The 27,824-nt window shown below is 39.1% G+C and overlaps 4 protein-coding genes, 1 long non-coding RNA gene, 1 other non-coding gene and 1 pseudogene across 6 annotated transcripts; 4 read left to right on the forward strand and 3 right to left on the reverse strand.

Annotated features, from left to right (window-relative positions):
• The first annotated feature begins 2,641 nt into the window (after window positions 1–2,641).
• LOC113665827 (uncharacterized) lies at window positions 2,642–4,995 on the forward strand. Its single transcript, XR_016189128.1, has 2 exons — window positions 2,642–3,097; window positions 3,741–4,995. It is a non-coding gene; the product is annotated as an uncharacterized LOC113665827 (long non-coding RNA).
• Window positions 4,996–6,198: 1,203 nt separating this feature from the next.
• Window positions 6,199–8,756, forward strand: LOC113665829 (uncharacterized). Its single transcript, XM_089214419.1, has 3 exons — window positions 6,199–6,499; window positions 7,625–7,852; window positions 8,133–8,756. The coding sequence occupies exons 2-3, from the start codon at window positions 7,631–7,633 to the stop codon at window positions 8,289–8,291; spliced, it is 381 nt and encodes a 126-aa protein (XP_089070545.1). The 5' UTR covers window positions 6,199–6,499; window positions 7,625–7,630; the 3' UTR covers window positions 8,292–8,756.
• A 795-nt stretch (window positions 8,757–9,551) lies between these two features.
• Window positions 9,552–17,504, reverse strand: LOC113665828 (uncharacterized). Its single transcript, XM_027181549.2, has 7 exons — window positions 17,200–17,504; window positions 15,521–15,739; window positions 14,381–14,504; window positions 13,824–13,967; window positions 11,936–12,117; window positions 11,177–11,371; window positions 9,552–10,266 (listed from the first exon to the last, which is right to left on the reverse strand). Exons 2-7 carry the CDS (start codon window positions 15,699–15,701, stop codon window positions 10,103–10,105), a joined length of 990 nt encoding a protein of 329 aa, XP_027037350.1. The 5' UTR covers window positions 15,702–15,739; window positions 17,200–17,504; the 3' UTR covers window positions 9,552–10,102.
• Trnat-ggu (transfer RNA threonine (anticodon GGU)) lies at window positions 13,032–13,105 on the forward strand. The gene has a single exon. It is a non-coding gene; the product is annotated as a tRNA-Thr (tRNA).
• Window positions 17,505–18,062: 558 nt separating the features above from the next.
• On the reverse strand, window positions 18,063–20,498 carry LOC149041119 (uncharacterized; annotated as a pseudogene).
• A 616-nt stretch (window positions 20,499–21,114) lies between these two features.
• Window positions 21,115–22,957, forward strand: LOC149041120 (uncharacterized). The gene has a single exon (XM_089214420.1). The coding sequence runs from the start codon at window positions 21,227–21,229 to the stop codon at window positions 22,358–22,360; it is 1,134 nt and encodes a 377-aa protein (XP_089070546.1). The 5' UTR covers window positions 21,115–21,226; the 3' UTR covers window positions 22,361–22,957.
• A 1,475-nt stretch (window positions 22,958–24,432) lies between these two features.
• On the reverse strand, window positions 24,433–27,799 carry LOC149041121 (uncharacterized). Its single transcript, XM_089214690.1, has 2 exons — window positions 27,097–27,799; window positions 24,433–26,852 (listed from the first exon to the last, which is right to left on the reverse strand). The coding sequence occupies exons 1-2, from the start codon at window positions 27,797–27,799 to the stop codon at window positions 24,592–24,594; spliced, it is 2,964 nt and encodes a 987-aa protein (XP_089070816.1). The 3' UTR covers window positions 24,433–24,591.
• Window positions 27,800–27,824: the final 25 nt, after the last annotated feature.

Consider the following 27,824-nt stretch of genomic DNA (forward strand, 5'->3'; position numbering starts at 1 on the left):
TCCAAAGAACAACAGCTCGGTAAAAACAATTTCCATCTCTTCTGACAACGACATTTCCTAGCGATTTATGATTACTTTTTTAATTTTTCAAGACCATTACGTGATGACGATTTCAATAAATCTTACGCTCGGAGAGTTTATCGGTCTATTTTATAACATATTTCGTGGTTGTTCGAACAAAACTTACACTTCCCTCGTATCAACACTATCTTAATCCATTTTTGACAAAGCGATGATGACCTCACCAAAACTGTTTTTTTCATGGACGTCGAAACAATCTTTCGCCATTTATTTCCTGCATGGTCACCACTTGCAATGCTTGCCCCGTGGTGATCCCAGAAATCTTTGCTCAAACACAAGGATCCGACTACCGGAAACTCATTGATTACTGGAAGAGGGTCAAAATAGGTAAACCGCAAGAAAACCTAATTCAAACGTGATCAAGGTAAAACAATAGATTATACGAACAGGCAGGTAACCCCACGTAAGCGAGTTACCTCACCTACCTGGGGTCCCCCCATCCACGTAAACAGGCCCCAGATTTCGTCGACTGTTAGCGAAGGAAAATTATACTGTCGGCGATATGGGAAGGTAAACGATTACCCAGCTTAAATGCAAGACTACTTTCTTATGTACATCGGATTCAAGAGCGGAAATTTCGCAGCTGCCGTAAGGACGGGAAAACCTTATATCCAACGATGGGGCCTACGGAAAAGTACCTACGTAATAACTAGTGGAAAATGCACGAAAATTATACTATCAGAATGAAAGGTATTTGTTATTTTGTAGAAGGAAATCTAATGTCAGAGAAATATTTTAAAACGTTTTCCTCGTTATTTCACTTAATTATCAACAAAAAACTCTATGATGCATTCACCCAGGAACAATTCGAACAGCCGTTATATTTCTTCGCAGTTCAATTGACCGCCTGACCGTTGTTCGTGTCACAAAAAGCTGGTCTGGTTACAAGTGTTTGATAAGCCAATTCAATTCAACGACTGAGTTTCTCGGCCCACCCATATATTTCTGAGAAGACTATGTCTGTTTACCTACGCGGAACGCAGTCAATCGTTACGTTGAGCTAATGTTTTGGATGAATTTTCGGAAATTTTCAACCTGTTAGCTACTCTTGATTTCCAAGCGTCAACCATTAATCTACAAAAGGTCAAATCTACTCGGTTTCGAACGGTAAGCAAAGTTATTGCAAGTAAATGAAGTAAGGATTTTCATGTTGTGAGAGTTGAGCATTTGTTTGTTTGCACCAGTTTGCGCTACACAACTGGCTTCCAATCGCAGTAGAAGCTCAATTTCAAGTGAGTACTCACCGAAGGTGTTTTGAGGACTATTCCAACCTTAGCGTAGATTTGTACATCGAACCAACTAAACTCAAATTTAACTGCTATCTTGACTTTGAGTTAAAAAATATTTGAGTATAGAATGGCTACTTAACCACAAGCCTGAACAGACAGGAATGTTGAAACGTTGCTATGGGTACTGTCATTTACTTTTTAATTCCGGTTTTGCCGGTTTTATGGTCGTATCAAGTTGGTCTGCAAATAGCCAAGATGAAGACATCGTTTACAGCCTGGATCAGTTTGTCTCTCTTCTTTACAATCATTTGCACCATGCAAGGTGAATAAAACTTGATTTTGCAAGACTAAAAGTTTTATCATGTTAGGCTACCAGATTTCTCTTCTTTTCAGTTAGGAATTTAAGCTGTTTTGAGAGTAGAATGAGCGAATGTTTCAAACCCATCAATAACGAAAAACGCAAAAAGTGAATGAACGAGTTCGTTTTCATCAATTGATAATTGGATCCACTCCGTAGAGCGAAATGGGATAAAAACACTGTCGAACGTCATAATATAATTTAAACACTTGGCGAGTAAATTGTGCTAATTCTTGAAAAGTTGAGTTCTTTCCGGGTCCAAACACGCGCAGTTGAGTCGTAAAACTTTCAAACCGGCTGAGGTATTGTTGTGAGTGTTCATACGTTTACTTAGTGAGACTAAGAGACTCACTTGCCTTTTTGTATTCCGCAGCAGTCTAAAAGTTTCACATGATTAGCAAAGATGGGTTCTTGGTAATTTTTTTGGCCTGTTTCCAAGATATTCTACCAAGTGATAAGTGTGTTCCTGAGAAAAGAAAGAGATAATTTCATCATGGGATAATTTCTTGTCTGCAATATGCTTATCCACTTTCTACTGGCTCCGCGTAAACAACAGGATAAATTAAATTCATTGTAAGCCTTTAAAGGGGCTTGGTTTTCGCAGTAAATTTAGGACAATTTGCCAAGCGGGAAACCGCACTTGAACTGCGTTTTCAAATTTTCGATTTCTAAAAATTTAAGACTTCCCGCAACCTTTACACTTTCTTTCTATAAATATTTTACCAAAAGATATCTTTGGGAAAACTTGAACAATTTACCAAAATGGTCGTTGACGGAGGATTCTCGATCATGACGAGCAGCCATTACTGAAAAGTTGTTGTTTAGTTGCGTGAAGCAACAAATAACAAAATTCTTAAAATAAAGTTGGAAAGAACGTGTTAACTATGGTTGCTATGATGGTTTATTGGTGAACAGAATTCAATGCCTTTTGTATGATGGTGACGTCATTTAATTGTGAGCTTTGTCCATCAACAGTTAACTTACAAAAATTTAACTTTTTTCAATTACTTTATAGTAAGAAAAACTGAATAATCGTAGACAAGAGACTATAAACAGTCGATATTCTCTTGTCGTAGATGAATGCTGATACAATATTTGCATTAATTTTGTTTTTGTGCAAGTTTGCGCTGTAGTGACGAGTAATCTCCAATTTTTTGCTGTATAGGTTTAGTTTAATTAAGGGAAGAAATCTCAGTCGAGTTTTTCGGTTTCATCGTGGTTAGATACATAAGTTATATGTTACTGAAATGTTATTAGAGAACCTTTGGCCAGGAGCAGAAACTCATATGCAAATTATCACCAGTATATTTTTGAAATTTTTTTAGATCAACATACTGACGAGTTGGTCTGTAAACAGCGAAGATGAAGACATCGTTTACCGTCTGGATTAGTTTGTCACTCTTCTTTACAATCGCTGGAACCACACAAGGTGAATGAAACTTGATGTTGCATGACTAAAAGTTTTATGATGTTAGGCCACCAGATTTGTCTTCTTTTCAACTCAGAGTTTGACCTGTGTTGAGAAATGAATGTGCAAATGTTTAAAACTCATCAATAAATTGTCCGACCAAAACCGGATTTAAATTCCGTCACAGTTTTAAAACTTATAACAAATTTTGAATGATCACCACTTCTCTGGTCTTCTTCTACTTGTGTTCAATCTATTTATTTTAAAAATCCTCAGACAAACGATGTTAGACATTAACAAGGAAAATACAAAATCAAAATGTAAATTTAGCAAAGGACATTTTATTAGGTGGCTCTCATAGTCCTCCGTTTCCATTGAGGTTGAATTGAAATTTGAACTGTTAATTTTTGAGGGAGTTAAACCGAAGGACCCGGAGAAAAACCCTTGGAGCAAGGACGAGAACCAAAGACATACTTAACTCGCATGTGATGCCAGGTTCGGGAATCGAACCCAGGGCACAGAAATGGGTGGCGAGAACTCTCATCACTGCATACTTGCTCCCTAAAAATACATGCGGGAAACGGTGGGACGATATTTGAGAAGTTTGGCGGAGAAGGTCCAACCCGCGATTTTGGATATACTAATGTGCTTCATATCGTTCTAGGTTCCACCCTCTGCGATCACAGTTACCATTGGAATGGAGTGGAATACGGACGTTATCGTGAAGCCCATCCCTCCTCCCTACACCACCAAAGTCGCCAGCGGCAAGACACTTGCAGAAATCATAGACAAAGCTGCAGATGAAAATCCCGAGGGCCCTTTTAATAAGTATTCATCCACATATTACGGCGGAGAGGGACATTTTGTCACTGCCATGAACGGTACTCAAGAGTTATGTCATCAGTGGGCATTTATCATCGGTTATTTTACATAAGCAAGATTTACGGATTCTCTTATTGTTCGCTTCAAGGTGTTAGTGCAGTTATGAAGCAAATTTGGAGTCCAAGTTGGTTACTACAAAAGCTGCTTGAACTGCGAAACCCCAATCCATAAGACAGAACAAAATGGAACAAATATCCCCATCCTACGCTCAAATTCCGCTCTCTTTCTTCAGTAGAACAAAGAAGATGCGCGATGGCAAAAACGCACCATTTTGGCATCATTAAAAATGGTGGGAAGATGTGGAGGAGATAGCACAAATATTATATTTACGTACGTCAGAATATTTGGATCGAGTATATATTATCGCCGCCGTAACGCTTCCTGTTTTGTTTTTTAATGATTCTACCGACTTGTGGCTCTGGCGGATTTACGACAGCAGAACTGGAGAACTCTTGCAACCCTATGTAGATCAATACAAACCACAGGACGACTCAACTACGATCCTTAGGTTTATCACAAGCTATGAATTGAATCTATGTCTAACGCCAGTGGGACACTTGTGGGGATGGCGTTGGTAGTCCTGAGCATCTCAGCCATTGTGGAAGGCTTGCTGTTTTTGTAGCTCAAAGTTGAAAAAAGCAACCTTCAATTACGCGATAGATGCAGTCAGTAAAGGAACTTTAAGTAATTTCGCAGAAGTATTTCAGTAGTACGCTATCAATACAGAATAACACCAGATTTCGAGGTGTAAAGAATAGTAAGCGTTAACGTTCGACATTCAGCTTTCTTCATTGTTTTACAAGTAACTTTCAAGAAAACATGTTGATATTTTAGATTATTATGACGAGTGAAACAGAGAGTGGAAACGATTTACATTTTTATAGCTTTTCATAGTTTTGTTAGGCTTTTTGTATGCTGTTACTGTTATCAATGCTTTTAATCTCAAATATCGAAACGCTTTTTCTTTTCCTCGCTGAATTCTATTCTTATTTCAGTTAAGGAGAATATAATGCTGCTCTATATTCATTGATCTGCCATTTGTCTGTTTATTTGGTGTTGTAATGTGGGGAGTTAGCCGCTTTTAAGGTCTTATTCTTTAGGGAGAAGCCTTTTTAAGCACAGTCGAATTGGTCCATAAACGTTTTGAACCTGTTTTGAATCAGTTCGAGTCAGGTGAAAAAGCATAGGTAGCGACCGCTGTCGTCTACGCAGGCTCTTTGAAGTCAGGCTCCGGTTGTCAGCAAATAATGGTGGGGGATGAAACGGTCGAAATCAATAGAACACGACCCAAGGTATATTCCTCGACACGCGATAATAATTCTTTAATAAAAAAAATCCCCGTTTCCTTTCCATGAACACTTGATGAAAATGCTGACAGTGCACTTCCAAATCTCTCTGAGATTCCTCACAGATAGTGAAACCTCAGCAATTTAAACTGAATGTAGAAAGTAACTTGATTTTGCTGCACAGCAAATAAGACAGTAAAAGTCGCTCCATTCTTCTAATACTGAACACCCCAACATCTCAAGTGAGAGCACAAAGTCAAATTTCTTTGACTACTGGAAAGGGAAAATTATTCGACCGGCGACAAGTGCAGGAAAAACGTGGAACAAAAGACGGGACAATTTTATCAAGTGCATCGCTTTCCAAGCGCGGGGGGAAGGTATTTGGAGGATTTTGGTTGAGTTACGATTAAAACTTACCTGATCATCCCTATAGGCTCTGTAATATTCCTATAATCCCTGCTTCCCCCCTCCCCTCCCCCTTTAACTCTGGTAGCGATGCTGATCCCCCTTCTCCCCCACCGGCTGTAAATAAACGACTGGTCCTTAAGAGGGCGGAAAAGCGTACGAAAATGATGCAACCAGGGAACGGGATTCAAACATATTCGATTAAACATACCCTATAGCTTGTATTAGGTAATCTTAGGTCAGAGAAACATTTGCAAACAAGTTCCTCCTTATTTCTTGTATTCAAGTGGCATCTTCTCGCTTCAAAGGTGATGAACGAGTGTAATTCAGGGCTACAAATCCACTTAACTTTCCTCTCACATTTTTTTCCGAAAGAATAACTTGATGTGAAGTTTTGAAATTGAAACTGTTGCAAAAGTTTTTGCTGGATCAGCTAAATTCGAAGATCCTAAATAAGCAATGCCAAAATCGTTTTAATATATCAAAAAAGTTTGGGAACTTTTCGTTGAAAAGGCTCTCCGTCGCATCACGCCCAGATACAATTTGAAAAGCCATTATATTTCTTCTAAGGTAAATTGATCGCCCAACCGTCATCCGTGTCTCAAAAAAGGTGAACTGGGTACGAGTGTGTGATGAGCCTATCAAATTTGCGAACTGAGCTTCCCGGCCCGCTCAGAAATTTCTGAGAAAACTATAAAACAGTTTTGCTTCGCAGAACACAGTCAGTAGTTGCGTTGAGCTAATCTTTCAAATTGATTTTCGGATATTTTCAGCTTATTATCTACTCCAGATTTCCATCGGCCATCACCAGATAATCTACAAAAATTCTATTCTACTCAGTTTCATTAAGGTAAGAAATACTGAATTATCGTAGAAAAGAGATTATAAACAATTGATATTCTCTTGTCGTAGATGAATGTAAATATCATCAATCAATTTTGTTTCTTTGCAAGTTTGCGCTGTAGTGACGAGTAATCTCCAATTTTTTTTGCCGTATAGCTTTAGTTTAAGAGAAGGAATCTTAGTCGAGTTTTTCTGTTTTATCGTGGTTAGCTGCATAAGCTATTTTAAGAAATTTGTGTGAATCACGATGTGCGAACTTTTTCCTGTTTATCACTGGCCACCGATCATTCGTAAGAAGGTCGGATCTCAATCGACCCGCAAGTCACAACTACTGATTGAAAGCTGTTTCGTCGTACAACTCCAACCACAGCTTTGTAGACTGGACTAACAACTTTTGCGAGTTTAATTGTTGAACTGAATTCGATTTACATAAAGAAGTTGAGAAAAAATATCTGCGTCGTGTTGCTTGTTTTTCACGACTCTGAACAAAGAGAAATTTATGCAAACTTGAAACGTGCCGTTGCTATGATGGTAACGTCATTCCTTTGTAAGATTGTACTTGCGGTTTGCGATCGTTAAGGAAGTAAACTTGGCTGACTCGATTTCTCACGCCATCATAACCTCGCATCAAGACATAAAGGCTCGAGTTCAGAGCCGCAAAGACACGGAGCAATCGGAAAATGGTTGTATTAGTTTTAGACCGATAAATTAAACGTCAAAAGGGTCCGTCTTTTGGTCGAGGAGACTTAAATGTTTTATTCCGGAATAACTCGGTAATCTTTGTATTGAGTGCATGTGAGATATTTCAGTTTCATTGGTTTTGGCAGCCGAGCTGTTCTTGTGATCTTTAAATGATGACGTTTTTCTCGCAAGAAAACTCTAAAATTGCCTTATATCATGGCTAACATGGCGAAGCGTAATTCACAGTTTACTGATGATGGCTCATTTCGATAAAGTTTGTGACGGAACTATCTTCTACTCTCCATCAATCTCGTTCCCAAGGCTCTCTCTTACTCGGACAACAAGTCAGAGAGAGAGAGAGAGAGAGTTGGGAACGAAGTTGAACCTTCATAGACATCATCATAATTTCATCGCACCAAAATAACAAAAGTGACATTTTGCATCTACTTAGAACGAGATGGAACCTATTACTGTTACAATTGCACTGCACTGGGATACAAATATTGTGGACAAACCAATCCCTGCTCCCTACACCACAAAGGTTTCTCAAGGTACATTTCTCATTGACATCATGAAGAAAGCTGCAAACGAAGATGTTGATGGGCCGTTCAATAAATACTCCACCACCTACTACGGTAATGTGGGGGATTTTGTCATCGCCATGGACGGAATTGAACAGGTATTGCATTCTGATGATTTCTTTCTCTTTCTGCCTTATTCTTAGGAGAGGATATCGAGGGGGGGGGGGGGGGAGGGAGAGGTGTTTTAATTCCAAACCAAATGAAAACGTAAACTCTTCGTATGTGTAAGGTTTCCATGTCAACAGAAATGCTTCTTCATGCAACGCTCCATCGTAAATTTATTTTCGCAAATTTTTGCCGAATCTAGATACCATCCAGAAGAAGTCTCTTGACAAAAATTTTCCTCTAACTAACATTTCTTTGATTTTGACTGTTTAGGATCCCGCCAAAAATCTATACTGGATGATAAGAGACAAACAGACTGGAAATCTCACACCAACGGGAATAGACCAATACCAGCCACAGGACGGGTCAACTACAGTCTTCAGCTATGAAGAAACAGGCATGAGTCACCACGAAAGACTGACTCGTGGTTAAGCGTCTGGATAAGGGTGAGGGGTCCTCTGTATAAAATCATAACCCAAACCAGATAATGTAAACCACCTATGATTAGTTTTAAGAAAACTGTAATAGTTTATACATTTTTTTACTTTGCTGCATCTAGTGCTAGCTAAGTCATGACGTCAACTTCAGCTTTACTTGAGAATTTAGACGTTTCACCTTTTGATTCGTTTCTCAAAGATCGTTTTGCGATGCCGTTGCGTTGAACTGATTTTCAAAATACTTTATAGTTATATCGTAAATTTAGGCAAATTTACCATAACGATGACGTATAGTGATCAGAGAACTTTTTTATTTGCTTATGCAAAGTTTGGAAAATAGCTATAGTTATTATATACTCCATAGATTTTGTATTTTCTCATCAGTTCGATACTGGTTTCAAAGCCCCTCTGATTTCCGGTTGTGATTTGTATTAATAAAGGGAGTAAGTTGCTTAAGAAACTAGTCTCTGAGTCATTTTGAAGTAATGTAAAGTTGTTAAGAATGATAGATTTAACCGAGTGGTTGTGAGGGTAAAATGTGAGAGTGAATGGAACGCGATCGGTATTTTCCTTCTAAGCCGTTTGAAGTGCTGACTGTTGATCAGTTTGTTGGACGCGGTGGTAGCTCGCTTGAACGACAGAGACAGGATGGCCACTTTTATCGAAAATCTGGCGCGTTGCCTCTGATTTGTCGAAAAAATCAGAGTCGTCTCTTCATAAACGACGAAGTCTGAGAAACTGCCAAAGAGGAGTGGACTGCTCGACGTGATGCATGCGACAAGTCACTATGTGAATCTATAGGTTTATAGTAAACACAAGTGCATGGACCGTTATTCGATTGTGATCAAGCCCATTCTTATTTCTTGGAGATTCGTTGTAAATATTAAAAGTAGAGCAGTTTTCAGTGCAGTGTCTAACGCTTCCGTCCAACGTAATCTCGTGGGTGGAGTGCGTCGGTGTTGATTCATTTTGCCCTGTGATTGGTCCAGGAAACTCACGCCATCCTCACGACAAATCGGATGTAAAACTGAAATTAGCCACGGCTTTGCCACCCGCGTTTTCTCCACGCTTCAGACAGTTCATAAGTGTTTACTTCGGTTTCTCATTAGTTTTGTCGCATTTTAATTTTTTTTTCAATTCGCAGTGGTAATTACTTTGTCATAACTCAATCGAAAAGCGATCACAAAAAGGACCCATTAAACACATCACATTATTAACATTTCTTTCAGATGAATGCATTAAAATCAAACATATATTATCGTGAACAATGTTTTAATTTTTACAAATTTATGGTTAATCACGTGCTACACACGAGAGAGACAGATAGGAATTTTCTCTATTACGCCTTTCATTTCCAGGAAGTAACCAAGACAGAATTTCTCCTTACAATAACAAAACAACGTCAAGCAGCCAAGTGATGAGAATAAAGAAAATTATCAATAATGGGATGAATAGTTGATCCAATACAAAATTCTTAGAACAAACTTTGCAGAGAATGAATGGCAGACTGTAAGGAGAATTTTCATCAAGTTACTAGAGGTGAAAGTTTTAACACGCAAACCAAAAATTGTTTTTCACCGCAAAATTGACCATCTATACTTTTCGTGGGGATAAAATCTATCGATAACTAATACAGGTATTCTAAAAAAAAGATAGAAAGAAATAGTATCCTATTAACAATAAAACTCTAAGATCGTTTTCCAAGGGGAAAACTGGGGAGTATAGCGCTTGAAGTCAACTAAGTGAGGATGTTTATTCCTTACTGCACACCCATCAGTAATAAATTATGACTGTACAAATTGGAAATTAATTTGACATCATAGTGTCCACATTCTTGCTCTGAACAACGTTTAAAATGTACAATTTGAGGCAGGAAGGAATGTTCAGAGAATTGATAATATCAATACTACAGGGAGACAGCAACTTGCGGATGGAAAGACGACAAAGGCGTTTCAGACTTATGGGTTTTCCTGCAAATGAAAATTAACAAATTGATCAACCAAACTAAATGAAGAGTTAGGATGAACTGGTGAAAGTAAAACTCTCTGTGTTAAAGAAAGTGTTGATCCAATGAGAACTTTAGGTGACTTCGGTGACCAGGGCGCGCGAAAATTATGCCGACAGCAAAAAAGGCGGGAAAATCGGGTATCTGTGGCAGGCAATCGGCATCTATCGCGGGAAAATCGTGTTATTTGCGTATCTAGAGAAACTAAAAAGCACAAAGGTGGGAAAAATTTAAGTAGCTTAGGGACACCGCGGTCAAACGTCTGCGTATGTAGATGTGATGTGTAGATAGCGTGCTTTCAAGATGTCAGAACCAAGTTGTCTCACACAAGTAAACGACAATACAAGGCAGTACGTCATGGTGTTATAAAAGTGTGTTACCTTTTTGGTAAAGCACAGAGTGGTAAATCAGCAGGATAGCCGTACTAGAATAAGCTTTGCAATCGAAAAGTGTCGAATATTCCTTTTCCCTTCTTCTGTTTCCTTTTTCAGATTTCTATAAACGTTTCAGAAATCTTATGCTTAACTTGCGAGACAGCGGTTGTTTCTTATATTTTCCTTTGAAATTTTGCGCGGGAAATTGGCGCGGGCTGCCAAAATTGATCACCACGCGCATGCCTGACGTTTGACCACTGTGTTCACCCTTTAGGCTTGTCACTGAGGATGGTTGGTACAATCATGAAAACCGCATGAAATTATTGCAACCTAATAAAAGCACGGGATAATCTTGGATCAAGATAAAAATTTTCGAAAAAAGAAAACGCGCAATGGTTTTGCATTCGTCACTTACACCTGAAAGCCCTGAGCGGATAGACCCCAACGTAGCGACAAATATTCCCGCTAAAAACAAAGGAAATGAACCATTCGAGAACTCACCGTGGCTTTCCCAAAATAATTCCAAAAGTTGTTGATATGATAAAACTGTTTCCATATTTGGACCATTCCCGTAACGAGTCAGCAGTGATTGGACGAGAGTCTCCGCTGAATTACCGCTGTCATCTACAACGTCACTTCGAGCGCCATACTCTATCAAAAGGTGTGACAATGGTCCCGACTCCTCCCCTCTCAGGGCTGTAAAGCAAGGAGTGTGAACACACTTAAAAGTTCTTTCCCGTTCGAATGTTTCTAAAGCTTTACTCTGCTTTTCATGAATTTTACACCATGGAAAAGTTCATTAAGACGGTTTTCGTACAGCCAGTGGCCAGTTTATAGCTTTCCATACTCGGCCGATGGTTTACCGACGCTTGTCCGATAGTTAGCCAATTCTCGGTCAAGATGTGGACAGGTTATAAAGTCGTTTGGAGCTCGACCGACTATAGATCGAGTCTTTGTCAACTATTAACCGACTATTGACTGACTCTCGGCCGACCACTAACCCGACATTTGACCGACTAATAGCCGACAGCTTGGTTTTTATCAACTGAGTTGACAACGTAAATTTGCCACCGTTAAGAGTTTCTAGAGCTGTTATTTCTGGCGTTAGCTCTTCATCAGAGCGTATGAGTCGGTATATCCACCGAGGCCGACGTAATTTACATATGATCGAAACATTTAAGGCTCTACTTGCTTAAAATGGAAATATATATATATTACGCAACAATTTAGTGTCTGATGACGTTTCAGGGTTCTACATACCAATATGCAGAGGAGTCAGGCCACTCTCAGCCTGGACATTGGGATCTGCCCCAGCGTCAAGTAAATACTGGACACAAGCGACATTCTGAGCTTCACACGCCACGTGTAAGGCTGTCTTGTAATGAGCTTTATCTCTTTGGTTTACACATGCTCCATACTCTAACAGAAGCCTTACAACGTCACTAGAAAACAAAAAGAAAAAACATTTGAACACCTCTTAGAGTGCGTTTCATCTAAATGCCCAACTCCTTGAAAATCATGCTTTAACTAAGTACTAAATTTTCTTAGCATAAGGGACTTGTCAGAAATTAGCAGGGGGGGAGGGGGGGTGGAAACAGAGGGGGGTCACAACTATTTGAGCCTCAGAAAAGGGAGGTGTCATGAAAATGGGCAGTTAAAAGGGGGAGGGTCATGCAAATATATGCCCGTGATCATGTAGAGGTTCACCCACAGAAGAAAAAGGAAGTTCTTTATTTGGAAGAGGTGGATGATCATGATGAATGTGAGGTAGATGAAGGGGATGAGGCATTACCCACTTGTTCTAGTGATGAAGACTTTGTATTGGGAGAAATAGGAGAGTCCAGTGATCAGTCGGACTCTTAATGCTGTCATCGAAAATGTATGTATGTAGCATGACAAAGAACAGATTGTGATAAGAATACATGAAAGTCATATATTTGTACTGCGGAAAATACATTTTAAGCAAATGAAGATCATCGCAGTATATACTCAACTTAAGCAGTTGAGAAATAAGGCCTGAAAAAAATTCAGGCCTGAACGGGAATCGAACCCATGACCTCTGCGATACCGGTGCAGCGCTCTAACCAACTGAGCTATCAAGCCAACTGGGAGCTGGTCAATTGTGAGTTAGTTATATACCCGTAGATGGAGAAGGTGTGATAAGAATACATGAAAGTCATATATTTGTACTGCGGAAAATACATTTTAAGCAAATGAAGATCATCGCAGTATATACTCAACTTAAGCAGTTGAGAAATAAGGCCTGAAAAAAATTCAGGCCTGAACGGGAATCGAACCCATGACCTCTGCGATACCGGTGCAGCGCTCTAACCAACTGAGCTACCAGCTCCCAGTTGGCTTGATAGCTCAGTTGGTTAGAGCGCTGCACTGGTATCGCAGAGGTCATGGGTTCGATTCCCGTTCAGGCCTGAATTTTTTTCAGGCCTTATTTCTCAACTGCTTAAGTTGAGTATATACTGCGATGATCTTCATTTGCTTAAAAGAACAGATTAGAAATAAATTTTGAGTTTTCATAATACTGACGCACCCTAGTGTATTGCAAGAACTAGATTTTATCATTTATACAAGAAGGGGAGGGTCATGATATTTTAGGCCAAGCTCAAGGGGAGGGTTAGCAAATTTCACTCCCATTGCAGGCATGGGTCACCTAATTTCCGAACCCAAATTTAAAATTCCCACCCCCCCTCCCCCCCTGCTAATTTCTGACAAGTCCCTAACTATTTATTTCTTTGTTTTTCAACAAAGAAGCAGTGAAATTAAATGTCTTTCAGCTTGATATGTAAATTTTTAATAATGTGACATTGGCTAATTGCCCCTTACAGTTCAGTTGAAATCCTGCAGATATTTGATGCTTTCTATTCTAGGGTCATACAAACATGAATATGATCAATTTCCAAGAAAAAATCTCCAGAGATCAGTTACATGATCTGTTATTGGACAACAAAACAACAAGGTGAACAACATGTTGTTTTCATGTCTTTCTGAGACTTTTCTTTTCATACACATGTGGGTGTTGTAACTTTTAATAAAAACAAACCTTTGGAGAGATTTAATATTCTCTGAGATAGATATACAATCAAGAGATTCAAGCTAAAAATGTACCTTGTTTAGAATATAAAGAACTAACCTATGAGCTCTTTGTGCTGCTAGAAATAAAGGCGTCTGACCCCATGCTTCTTCCACATTAACCAAAGCACCACCAGCCAGCAGCACAGCGGCGCAATCACAGTGTCCAAAATATGCCGCTTGATGTAAGGGGGTGCTACCAAACCTGGCAACAGATATATAACAAGTGAGACACTTGAGACATGTTCCTACATGACTGACTTATCAATATTGTCTGTTCTTCCTGCTTTCTTGTCTGTTGGTTGATAAGATTGTTTGTTTACATTTCCTTCTCTTAGTTTTTCTTTTACTGTGACCAAATGACCAACTTGCTAACCACCTGACTGCTGACTGATCAATGGACTGACCAACAGATGGACAGACAGACAAACAGATGGAGACAGTCAGAAAGATACACAGACAGACTACTGGAGGGCAATTAATGGAGTTTTCTATTCCAAATACTAAACTTCTTCCACAGTTACAAGTCTTTTTCAATTTTTTGTCAGTTTTCCTACACGATAAGCCACCTTACTGTCCTCAATAATGTATCATTAATATTTATCAGAAGCAAATTACCTTGATGTACAGTTCACATCTGCCCCATGATCTATCAGTAGACTCACACATTTGACATAGCCATGATAAACAGCCAGATGCAGCGGAGTAAGACCATCTTTTTCTTGTACATTTCGTTTTGCTCCTGCCAATTTTTGAGTTGGAGAAATAGTTAAAACATAATTTAGGACCATTGACAATTTATAAATAGTTATAAACAATACTTTAATCAATAACATAAGATAATATTTCCTCAAAGAATGGCTAAGGTTTTTTTTGGTTGAAATAGGTACTTCCACAGAATTATTTTAAAACCGTATCTCCTCTTCCCATGTTAAAAAATGGCTGAACAGGTGTAAAAATAAAGAGATTGGTGCGCTTGGTCAAACATTCTTACTCCCAAGATCTCATTAGCAATTCTCCATACTGTCTGCCCAACAATTCTAATGAAGTTAGATCTGAGAATTTGGTATTGAATCAAATACTAATCTCCTGATTTATATCATTCTTCATTCTTTTCACTTGTCTATTTGATATTGTATTGATATTGTGCAGAGAAATTCTGTGTTGGTCATTCATGGTAGTTTAAGCTTGTTATCAGGTGAAGTGACATGTACAATTATCACATGTATGAATAGAGTCCTGTGTGTTAGTCATATTCTAAGGATTTTTTATGTGTAAGTTATTCCTACCAGCTACTCTGGTGGTTTTATGGGAGATCATTTTTTGAAGATTTTTTTTTTGCACCTGCCTACAAACAAACACTAATTTCTCATAATTTTCTACTTACATTTAAAAATCTCTCTGGAGAATTAAGTGGCACATAGCACAAATACTCTTTATTTTCCTAAGGTAATAAGCTAACTAATCAACAACTCTAAATAATCAACAACTTGACCTCCCTAAGAGAGTTGCCTCTGATCCTTTCACTTTCAAGATCTTTAAGCTACTGTATCTCCCAGCTATCAAACATAGACAGTCCTAAGAAACTGGTGTTCTAACCATGGAATATCTCCTTGTTTCATATCTTTCATATCTTTCATATTTCGCTATCTTGTCACCTGTTTGCATGGCAGTGTATCAAAATTATAAAGTGAATTTCTACTCTGATCACTAAAGGAGGTGAGATGGTAACTTGAGGATTTTCCTGAAAGCACTTACCAGCATCCACAAGCAGCTTCACACAACCCACACGACCCTTGGCAGCAGCTAGATGAAGAGCTGTCTGTTTTGTGTCTGGGTCTCTCAGGTCAGGGGAGATCTTCCTGTCATGGAGGGCCCACCGCAAGTCATCTTCACGGCCTTCACGTGCTGTGAAGAATAGTGTGTACCTCTGACCCATGACTTCTGGAGCACAAAGTTAAGTGCTATATGGGGGTACTGAAAGAATTGAGTGTTCAAATAAGTAAAAATTAGATGGTGCCCTTGAGATTTCAATAACATAATAGTTGATGTGGGAAGAGCAAAAATCAGTTAACACCCACAGAAATCAAGGGCAAATAATCTCATTGTTGTAGCTTAAATCTATAAGTCTTTCTGAACTTAACCCTTTAACTCCCATGAGTGACAAAGACAGAATTTCTCCTTACAATAACAATACACTATCAAGCAGACAAGTGACAAGAAAAAAGAAAACTACCAATTAGGGGATTATTTGTTGATTCAATGTCAAATTCTTCAAACTAACATCACAAGAACTATATGACAGACAGTAAGGAGAATTACTAATGAGATCTTGAGAGTTAAAGGGTTAATAACAATACATGCCCACACTTTTATTTTATTTTGTTACTAACTGCTCTATCACAGAATAGATAGCCAGTGATATTACAAATCACATTGCAGCATTTGTGAAGGTTAGTGATTTACTCTGATGAAAAATAGAGATGAAGTACATTGTATCCTGATTTACCACTTCCTAATGAAGATTTCCTAAGGTAATGTATGGAACATTTGACACACATCATATGCATCTATAGTGCTCTGGCTTTATGTAATTAATGAAAACACAATTTGCTTAACTGTCTGCAATTTTCAGTTAACCTTTGGAATCACACATCAAGTTTTACTGATCTCGAACTGTTCGTTGTTATATCAGTGTGATGACACAACAAAAACAGTAATGCTGAGTCATGTAAATTTTCATTAAAAATGGTTGAGTACTTGAAACCTTTAACATACATCAGAACATATTCTTTCACTAAACAATGCACACAAAGGTAATCTACCCTCAGAAATCAAAGGAAAATTGCGACGACAAAGAAAAAGGTACCAAAAGTTACGAATTGTAGATACAAAAAAATACTATGGCAAATTTCCCAGATACTGAAAAAAATAATCATTATCAATACCTAAATGGAATCCGATAATATTTGCATCTTGAATATTCTGTAGAACCATAAGGCGAAATGTTTGTGATAAGCATCAAATCGATACTCGAACAGTCCAAAGCTGTTTAGCAAATTCTTCGTAACATTAATTTGGGAAAATATCAGGGGAAATTCATTGAACGTCACATGAGTATGAGCTTAATGTATGGTGATAAACCGTGATGTACAAGCGGATAAAATCTTTATTTCATGTTATAGAAATTTTTGCTGAGATTATTGCGTTAAAATATTCTTTGAATGGTGCGTAAAAAACCTGCGGATAATAAAAAAATCTACTCGAGCTATTTCGTAAAACAATTTCATGCATCTCGACATCGCAAATAAATGTTTGGTACGAAAAGCTAGAGGATAGTGGATCCCTAAAAAAATTCTAGATCTCTTTAAAATTTTAATACAAGCAAATATCGAGTGTAATCGCGCGATCAAAAGCGAAGAAAGACAGAAACTAACCTCACTGTTCCCTTCGCTTTACCCTCGCGGCCATGTTTGTTTGTTTGTTATAATTTGTTCCTTTTTGTTCCCAGACTCCCGGGCATAACTATTGACTCTTGAGCTCGTCGTTACTCACTTGACGTCAGTGGTCACTGCGATAATCTTTTTTTTTACTTTCCCGCAAATGCCAAAGTTGACTATGGGAGATGTGAGGAGGGAGGGGTGAGGGCCTCAGAAGGTAAAAAGGAGAAGCTCTCCCCGATAAAGGGTTGTCTTATACACACGAATAGATATTCCAGTGGTAGACTTTGTCTTCTGAGAGATTATCACAACCGCTATCACTGCTATATTGCTACTAAGATAATAATCATTGTCTGTGGATCAACACGTTGTTGTTGTCTTGAATTTGTGCGCTTGGCTGTTACGTTCGAGTTGGCTCCAAAGCTATTGGCTTCCCCTGTGACCCTTGAAGATCACATTATTCGGGTTTCCCACGCCTTTATTCAGATTGCTTTGTGTTCATGTTACCCTAGGCGGCTCAGACTGTGAACGCGATTTACATTTCGGCAAATCATGACGGCGTATGTTAAACAATATTGAGCACATATCGTTACCCAATGATCGCTTTGTGTCAGTTTGATGTCTCTATGCCCGTGGGATCGATTAAAGTCATCTGGGCTAATTAAACTTTCTATGATTTCGCTGCCCATTAGAGAGTAGAGAAGTGGGAAGTATATATGTGTGCCACTTGGTCAAAACTTGAAAAATAAATCTGTAACTGGAGAGTAACATATGAAAATCTTGAGGAAGAAAAGGAAAAACTGGCTGAAGAAATGCTTTCAGAGATTGAAAAAGATTATGCCAGGGCAAAGGAGAGAACTAAAAAACTGAACGATGAAAATCAGCAACTGACTAAGTACATTGACAGGTTACAGAATGAAAACTTGGGGATTCACAGAGGAGCTGGAATTCCAGACCTCAAAACAAAACAGGCACAAACAGAAAATTAAAAGAACTGAAGACTCAAGCACAGAAGGCACTTAATCTGGTAGAAATAATTGGCCTGGATTTACAGCTTTTGAAACTTAGAGACCCTAGCAGTGCTGATAGTTTTTCTATAGACTTCTCAACTACAAGTCCTCCCAATTCACAACCAGAACATGGTAGCGTGGCTTCCCCAAAATCAAAATATGAATAACTGCATCCTGATGACAAAAACACAGTGAAGAGCATACTCTTTTTAATGTAAATTTTCACATTTGCATTCAATGTTGAATGAACAGTTACTGAGGCAGATGAAATGTGTGCTTACAAAGATTTATTGTTTTTTTAGAGGGCACGGTAACGAATCCTGCAATCTGATTGGTTCTTTACCCGGTCAGTATTTTCCTGTCTCTGCCCATGGGCCACGGTAATGCTTTCGTGAGTCGCCGAGTACATCCCACTTTTGTTGTCATTTTTCATAAATATACCTCGTTTTCCGGCTGGGCAGTATTTTAAAGCAAACAAGTCGGTCACTACCTCAAGCCGATGAATAACTTATGAATCCTCTCTTTTCTCTCTCTCAAATCACTTTCATCTGAAAAGTGCATATTAGGAGAAAATTTTTTTTTATTTTGAAATCACATGTACGATTACAGACCTAATAATATCCATGGAAAAATTACTCAGTTCTGATTGGTTAAGATAAATGCAGTTTTCAGGTAGTTCAGTGCAGAAGAGAGTTAATTCAGTGCAGAAGAGGGTTAATTCAGTGCAAAGAAAGTCACAAATCAGACATTCTGATTGGTCAATAATCAAAGAAACTCACAGATAGCCAATCAAATGCGAACCTCGGATGTCGCAACAAAATTTGAAAATTTGCAAGCAAAACAATGGCTGTCATTTTAAGTAGGTTTTCTTTTGCCACCACAGCTGAAAAACAGCTCAAACAATGAAAAGACTGCTTTTTGGTTGTGGGTTTGGAAAAAGTGGTGTTTAGAGAAGGGGATTGCCAAGGAAATCGAAAATTACGAGCCAACCTAGCTTAATACATTAAAAACAAACACGGTTAAACCTCAGAAACAACGATTCCTATTTATCAAAAGTGATTTGGACACAGACTGTACAATTCCTTGAACTGTTAAGCCAGACTTTGAACTTTTTTCGCACTACAAAGATGTGAAGATATCATTGCATATTGTTGTTTTGATTGTACGCGGTTGTTATTATTTTTGCACTTAATGTGCAGGCTTTGCTTATGCTTAATTATGATAAGCCATCTCATATTTTTTCATGAATATTATTAGGTAACACATAATCACATGATTTTCCTCTTGCAATTAGGAATAAACAAGCACTTGTTAATTTTTTCAAAGACCACAAATTGCACTCGCCCTAAAGGCTCATGCAATTTTGTTAATCTTTAAAAAAATTTACTCAAGCTTATTTATTCCACATTGCGCTCGTAATCGTGTGATTACCTATACAAATTGCACTTTTCTCAGTTCAATTACCACATTTAATTTTATTAAAGTAGCTCTTCATGATTCGATCATTTAGAGCCACTTTAGTTAAATTAAAAGAAATGTTCTCCTGATATGCTATTGGTAACAAAGTAGAAATCCCACCATACCCATTTCATACTTCTTTGGGACCAAGAAATATACGTTTTTACCGTCATAGGGTAAAAAACCTTCATTCCTTGGCCATGAGAATCCACCCAGGAATCTCACCCAAGAGGAAAATAAACAGCATTGAAATCATCTTTTTCAAAAAATGTCCGTCTCTCCCTCGACACTCCCTTACCAGCAAACGAGAAACGAAAAACATTCCCGAAAAAACAACCTTACAGACAAATGTGACCGCGATTTCAAGTGCCGTTCGACGGCCACCCTAAAAGAACACATTTTCTGGAATTATTGCAACGTCCGGGCTTGGCCTGTTGAATAGTTCCTCGCATCGAGGTAAGATACCCTCCTCTGGCTCCCACGAGGCTTCGTAGGGCAAGTAGCCCTTCCATTGCACCCAAGCATTCTACCTAATTACATGAAAAGCAAAAAAAAAAGCCTGTGCTGATTTCGACTGAATTCAGTTAAAAATATATTAACACAAGCGAGCACGTGCGAAGACAGGCACTACGGCCAAACACTTACCGTTTCATCTGTTTCCCTTCGTTCGACAAGCCTTTCGACAAGCCTTTCGACAAGCCTTTCGACTTCCCAATAAGTTGATCCTCTGTACTAGATTAATCTCTTTGGCTGGACATCAGCATCAGCGAGTGAAACGGCATTAAATATCAATAACTACCCTTTCGAAAGTCTTTCGCGCAACGCCATTTCGCGTTAATTAAAGTGTTTTCTTTAACAGAGGGACCAATCACACGCTAGCTTTCTTGACAGGCTGTCGTGTGTGCTGGCGTGTAACAGAAATAAGCACCACCCACTTTGGTTCGGAATTTCTAGCTATGCGATAACAGTCTCTGCGTCAAAGTTTAAGTTTGTTGTAAATTCTCTCGATTTTTACAGAAAGTACTTCTTCACCAGCTTAGATGAAGAATACAAATTCCTATGCATTCAATTCTACAGGGTAAATGAACTTACTAATTACTTCCTCTGAGTAGTGTTCATTGCTGGGAAGATCACTCTCATATTCACCTGTTTAACTCTTGTTTGCAAGCAAGAGAGTCCGTCTAACCTAAAATGTATCACAGCGTGGGTTTGCAATAGTTCATTTAACAGCAAAAAATGCATCCTCGACAACTTGACTTCATCAAATTACAAGCAAAAGACTCAGCAAGGGCGTAGCTATAGGGCCCTGGAGTGCCCATGAAACCCTTCCTTTGTAAGCCTTTTTTTTGTCACGCCAATCACATGTCACATGTCAATCATTCAGTTAAACCCTGTCCTCTCATTGGTCCATTTGAACCAGGTGGCCCGAATGTTAATTCTCCTATATGATTTTACGCCCAAAACTGCACGTTCTTTTCGATTAACACCAGCTGCAGTGAGACTAGAGTTGAGAACCATTCCAGATTGCTCTAAAAAATCCAAGACATTCTGAGACGATGCCGCTGAAGGAATCTTACGTGATCTGGAACAACAAAGGCGGAGTGGGGAAAACTACTCTCACCTTCCATATAGCCACAGAGTACGCTAAGCAGCATCAAACCGAGAATGGAGCTACCGTGAATGTTCTTGTGATCGATTTGTGCCCACAAGCGAACGCGTCGATGGCGCTGTTAAGCTCACCAGAACTTTACGGAAGTGCGCATTTGTCTACTTTGTACAGAAATGGAAAGACTATCAGTCACTACCTGAAAAAATCGACACAAAGAGGACCCACTATAAAGGTGAACGAATTTATCACTCGCGTTTCAGAATACAATCGTCAAGTGCCTGCGAATTTATTCCTCCTCTGCGGAGATATGAAACTTGAATTGGTGGGTCGCCACCTCGAACATTTGCGACGCGGGTATGATGAACCCGACGACAGCCCATGGTTGAATAATACGTGTTCCGTTCGGAGCTTCATTGAGGGTTCAAAAGGCCTAGTCGACGGCGTGAGTCAAAGCGATGTAGAATGGGTCGTGTTTATTGACACAAACCCAGCCTTCTCAGTGTACACCGAGATTGCACTCGCAGCAGCAAGAAAGCTAATCATCCCAATCAATTCTGATGATTTTTCCGTTGAAGCTGTGCGAGCCATGCTGGATTTAGTTTACGGTATTCACCCACAACAAGGTCAAAAAGAACAGGATCAGTACTTTGAGGCGTACCGACAGTACATGTTCAGCAACAAAGCCAGATCGTACAACCTTACACTACCGCAGATCCATTTGCTGGTAAACAACAGAGTGACGGTGTATGACACACGCGCCGCCACAGCCTTCAGTGCTATGGGCGAAGAAAACCTCAAAGTCCTTTATGAGGCCTACACGCAACATCAAGCGAAAAAGCAATGCTTTTCACCGCCCAAAGGGAAAATTGTTGATGAAAAAGCCTTCAAGGAGCATTATTCTGTAGACCTTCGTGATTTCCATTCGATAGCTATAGTCTCTCTTCATACAGGGTGCCCACTCTCATGTCTTGGTGGAATTCAGGGAAAAGTTAAAATCAGTGAAAAAGTTATGGTCCATATTGACAAAAATTTGTTGTCGGCCTACACTGTCACACTCGAGAAACTCGTGCAAAAGTTGTGACTTATGATTTTAGCATTTGTATTGTGCTTACTAGATCATTCGAAGTGAATGCTTAGATAAAGTCTTTTTTATTAGATCATAAACTCAGCTTTACAGGTTTGGCATATCTTTTTGCATTTAGAGTTTTGTTGTTACTTTGTACTTATGTAGCCATGATGATGAACTGAGATGAACTGGGAGAGGAAGTGTACATCTTAAATTGATTGATAAGTAGATTGTATGTGCAATTAATGCTCAAAAATTTACCCTAATGAGTAGATTTCGACTTCATGGTTGAACGGTCATCTGTATTTTAACAATTTGTAAGGGTTTTTCAGACCAAAAATAGCCGTAAGTGCTGGTTTTTATTTTTGATGAATACTTAGAATGTCTCGATTACCGTAAATGGGTCCGTTAGCTTGAAATTTTGAATTGGTTGTCGAGGATATATTTGTGATGTTTAGTAAAAGATTTGCAAACCCACGCCTCATCTGTCGCAGACAACAAGAGTGAAACTGGTGTAATACTGTCATAGGATAAAAGCATTTAGTTTTCAGTGGGTAAATATAAAGTTCACTCAACAAAATAAAGTGCTCATTGAATTTTGATGCATGAAAATGCTTTGTACTCCTATATTTGGGTAAAAGGACTGCTTTCTGTGAAAAAGCTAGAGAATTTCCCAATGAACTCCATTCTTCGGTGGAAACTGTTATTTAGGTATTTTTTCTAAGGACAACTTCGTTCAGAAAAGTAAAGAAATCATTGTGAATCAAATTATATCAACAAAGGAGTCATTGATACTGACCGCGTATGTTGATCTAGATCAATTTCCCAGAAACAGCGGAAGCAGAACTTTATTTTAAGAAATCCATGATTGCGCGACTCGTCCGCATGACAGGATTGATTCTAAGATGTACCACAATAAAAGTGTTTCCCAGCCCAGTTGTGGAAATATCCCATCTGAATGCCGCAAACCTTGCCTGAAGTGTCAAGGCCGACAAACTTTTATAACAAAAAGCTCAAATTACGGTTCGCTTCAATTTCAGGCGTGAATTTGCATAATCTTTCATGGACGAAATCTTTATGACTTTCAAAGATCAAAACCATTTTCTAAACTACATCATTCTGCTTTATCTTTATCCACTTAGCAAACAAAGCTTTCCAGTCAAAACACCAGACGTAGTTCACTTCGAATTTCTCGATCTTAGTTTCTCAGGCTAGGCCGCATCTAAACGGGTTTTGCTACACAGCTTCCATCTAAGACTCCCAGTGGAAGGTGACGTAAAATACGTCACGTGTTACTAGGTAACGGTGCTCATACATATGCACGAACCCCACTCAAGTGTGGTTTGCAGAATTACACACTTTGTCCGTGTTGAAGTCGTCATGCCCACCTTTAAGTCGTGTTACGCCATCCTGGTTTCTAAGAATTCAGCGACCTCCGCTATTTCGGGAAAATTGACCTACGATTTTTGACATAGATTTTGTGATTCGTATTTTCTCACTTATCAAACACCGATGCATCAAAGGATTCCCACCTCTATGTAACTCAGCCACTATCAAGAAAAAAACTTGGATCAACATATGCTGTCATCTAACGTTTTCTGGAATCGAATCTCTCAAGGTTTCTGATCTTGCGTGTAGCCGAAGCATGCGCCACACAATCCTAGTTCCCAGGTATCAGGTTTAAGAGCGTCTGTCTGTAAAAATCAAACATATCGCGGCAAGGGTGGAAAATTCGATTTCTTTCTTATTTTAATGTTAGATAGGTTAGACTATAACTAAAATCACTGGATCCTTTTTTTTGCAAAATATCTTTTTATTTCAGAGAAAAATACAGATAACGAAATTGCGTTAAAATCGTCATTTTTAGCAGCAAATTATTGCACTAGTTTGAGGGCTTCGCGTGCAAAAACGAATCACTATCTCGTCTTTTTAAACACTCAAATCTTCTTTTTCGATCTCATAAGACCTCACAAAATGGTTTTTGTAAACATTGCGCTCTTCTTTGCGCTTAAAATAATTTAATTTCAAAAGCATGCATTTCTCTTCAGTAAAAATACTTCGTGAATAAAATTAATTTTCACCATAACAACAACAACAACATACTTTATTGACTTTCCCCAAGGGGGCTTTTCAAAGACAATGTTATAAAAATGATCCTATTACAATTAAAAATCCTATTTACAATTAAAAATGTTTTAAAATCTGAATGTTCTAAAAGAAAAATGAAAGCATACAAATATATAAAATTACAACTCTGTGAGTAATTTGGTCCTTAAACGTTTTTTAAAAACCTTAACGGAGTTGCACAGTTTTAAGGAATTATCCAAGGAGTTCCATAAGTTTACAGTTCTATAGAAAAATGTTCTCTGACCGCTAGCTGTTCTAAAGAATGGAATTTGCAAAAGCTGCGAATTTCTGGTGCTACGTCGACTAACCTCGGCGCGCTTTATGAATTTTGATGAGAGGTAATCTGGAGCCTGACCAGTCATGCATCTGAAGGCCGTAGTAGCGTTCCGGTAGTAAAGCTGGCTTTGAACTGTAAGCCAATTTAGTTCCTTGCGAATTGGTGTAACGTGGTCAAATTTACGCGCACCGCTAACAATGCGGCATGCGAAGTTCTGCACCGCCTGTAACTTGTCAACATTACATTTTGAGGTATTTGACCAAACATTGGAACAATAAAATAACCTGCTGAAAACTAAGGAATTAATAATCATCAGAAGTGTACGTTTGTCGAAAACATGCTTGACACGGTTTATTTGGCCGAGGCGGGACATGCACGAGGAAGCGGTCTTAATTATGTGTTCATCGTAAGTTAAATTAGAATCTAAAATCACACCAAGGTCTTTGGCGGTGTCTGCGGGGACGATGTCCTCACCCATAATGGAAAGGGAGCGAAATTGCAATTTTGCACGCATCTGCCTGCTGCCAAATATCATCAGCTTGGTTTTGCCAGGGTTAAGTAACAATTGGTTGTTGGAACACCATTCTCCTATTTTAAACAAGTCGTCTTCCAAATCAGCAATTGCATCCAGGTTGTCTTTAAGTTCGAAGGAAGTGATGAGTTTCGTATCATCTACATAACTCTGAGTGCTGCATTTCTGTGGGATCGATGGAAGATCGTTCGTATATATGCTAAATAGTAGTGGGCCTAAGATACTTCCTTGAGGGACGCCGTTGGTCACGGACAAAGGCTCAGATAGCGTTGAATGGATTCGTACTACTTGTGTCCTGTTGCTTAGGTAACTACGAAACCATTGGAGAGCGTCTCTGGAAATTCCGACGTCTTGCAATTTTAAAATTAACGTGTCGTGATTGACGCTATCGAAAGCTTTGCTCATATCTAATAGAACAACTGCCGTTAACTTCTTTTTGTCAATCGCGTTAAGAATTGTGTCAGTTGTTTCAATCACAGACGTTTCACACGAATGCCATCTCTTGTTACCGCTTTGGCTCTTTGATAGGGTGTCATTCGATTGCAGATACGAGGTGAGCTGATTATGTACTACCCTTTCGCAAACCTTTGATAAGACTGGTGTAAGTGAGATGGGTCTATTATTGTTTGCCTGTTCCTGGTCGCCCTCTTTTGGGATTGGTGTAACCACAGCTGTCTTCCATTTTGATGGAAAAACACAGTTTTGAAAGGATGCATTAACGATAGACGTTATTGGGTGAACAATTGGATTAAGACAATCCTTGATGACACGAATCGGGATTTTGTCTATCCCTGGGGCTTTGTTTGAAGGCATCGCTGCTATTATACGTTCTATTTGTTTATAATCAATGGTACTCAGTGTGAACTGGTCAGAGAGAGCGTATTGTCTCGGTACAAAATAATTCTGATTTAGTGTTAGGTTGCATTCATTAGCCAGGGACGTAATTTTGTCAACAGTGCTCTGACCAACAGATACGAAAAACTGATTAAATTCGTCTGCAACAGCTTTGTCGCTCTTACTGTATGTTCGCTGAGATGTAGATTTGCAGGGGATGCACTGGCGAATTGCTTTCCAGATATTATTGGTGTTATTTGGATTCCTCTGGATTTGTTGGGCCACAAATTCCTGTTCAGCAATTCTGATTTCCCTCTTTACTTCCTGTCTGAAATATCTGTAGGCAGTCCAAGATAGCGGATCATTTGTTTTCTTTGCTTTCTTACGCCAATCATCCCTGGTCTTCATCAATCCCCGGATGTTGTCTGTTACGCATGGATTTGGTTTACAGCGTGCTTTGAAGGTTTTAACTGGGGCATGGCGGTCGAGTATCTCAGTAAATAGCGAATCAAGTGCATAAAGTTTGTCCTCGACATCGTCGAAAACATCGACTATGGACCACGGTGCCAGTGATACGTCGTTGCTAAAATCAACAGGACTGTAGTGTTTAAAACTTCTGGTTGTAATATAGACGGGTTTGGCGCGCGCTTTCTTCAATTTTAAGGTGACATAAACCAAGTCATGGTCGCTAATCGTAGCCGTTTGAACTTGTCTTGTGTCCGATGCAAGGATAGCATCTAGAATTGATTTCGAAGTCTCTGTAACAGGCTCGTGTTGGCGTGTTGATCAGTATTGACAAGTTATAGGAACGGCAGAAATTAACAAGGACATTAGCTCCAGGATCGTTGCTATTCTCAAGTCTGCAGTTCAAATCTCCCAATAAATAAATTGGAACATTGAACGACGAGGCATAAATAAAGTTCTCTGTGAGATCTGAATCGAAACAAGATAACGATGCGTCCGGTGGTCTATAGGTTGTACAGACAATGAAAGACTTCATGTTCCTGACGTGGATTTTTAGCCACAGTTGGTGAAAGCCAGAGGCCGTGATAAGAGATATATCGCTCAAGTACTCCGTCCTGTAAATTCGTGAGACATAAGCACATACTCCACCGCCAATCTTCGCTTGTTGGTCGATACGGTTGATAACATAGCCAGGAATTTCTATTTCCAAATCCGTAACTGAACTGTTGAGCCATGTTTCGGATACGGTAAATATGTCAAACTTGTTTTCCAGTACCGTTTCCTTTACAAGAACGAAATGCTCACGGCATTTAAGCGAGCGAACGTTAAGATGTGCAATCTTCACATTGCCATTTGACTTTTCAGACTTGTTTCTAATAGAGCTGTTTGCTGGTCCAGGGTTAAGTTCAACATCATGTAACAGTTGTATAACAGGTCTAAAGGTCGAGGTTGAATTGGCATAATAGGCTGTAGTAACGTTTGCTCGTTTCACTCTAATAGTGACATGCACGTGTGCCCGCCATTTTGTATTTTCTATTATGCAGAGTCTCGAATCCCAGTTTGCCACTTTAACCGACGTAGAGTGCGGGAAACGTAGACCAAAGTACTCATTTGTAAAAGAGTAGTCATGTTTACCTTTCCTCGAGGTATGAACAAGACACAAGAGGAGTACAAGTCCAATAACTCGGGAGCTCAGAATCACACAGCCGCCCTCCTTCATGACGAGGTGAACATCATGTGCTAAA

This window comes from Pocillopora damicornis, chromosome 8 (assembly GCF_964200805.1).
Source record: "Pocillopora damicornis chromosome 8, jaPocDami1.2, whole genome shotgun sequence".
Lineage (NCBI taxonomy): Eukaryota > Metazoa > Cnidaria > Anthozoa > Scleractinia > Pocilloporidae > Pocillopora > Pocillopora damicornis.

Bases quoted from the DNA above. Each gene is read 5' to 3' on its own strand.
- LOC113665829 (XM_089214419.1), top strand. From the start codon at position 7,631: ATGGAACCTATTACTGTTACAATTGCACTGCACTGGGATACAAATATT. The intron at 7,853-8,132 runs GTATTGCATTCT...TTGACTGTTTAG, and splicing joins CCATGGACGGAATTGAACAG to GATCCCGCCAAAAATCTATA.
- LOC113665828 (XM_027181549.2), bottom strand. From the start codon at position 15,701: ATGGGTCAGAGGTACACACTATTCTTCACAGCACGTGAAGGCCGTGAA. The intron at 13,968-14,380 runs GTAATTTGCTTC...ATCTGTTGCCAG, and splicing joins GATGTGAACTGTACATCAAG to GTTTGGTAGCACCCCCTTAC. The intron at 10,267-11,176 runs GTGAGTTCTCGA...TTTCATTTGCAG, and splicing joins ATTATTTTGGGAAAGCCACG to GAAAACCCATAAGTCTGAAA.
- LOC149041120 (XM_089214420.1), top strand. From the start codon at position 21,227: ATGCCGCTGAAGGAATCTTACGTGATCTGGAACAACAAAGGCGGAGTG.
- LOC149041121 (XM_089214690.1), bottom strand. From the start codon at position 27,799: ATGAAGGAGGGCGGCTGTGTGATTCTGAGCTCCCGAGTTATTGGACTT. The intron at 26,853-27,096 runs GTACAACCTATA...AATCAATTCTAG, and splicing joins CATGAAGTCTTTCATTGTCT to ATGCTATCCTTGCATCGGAC.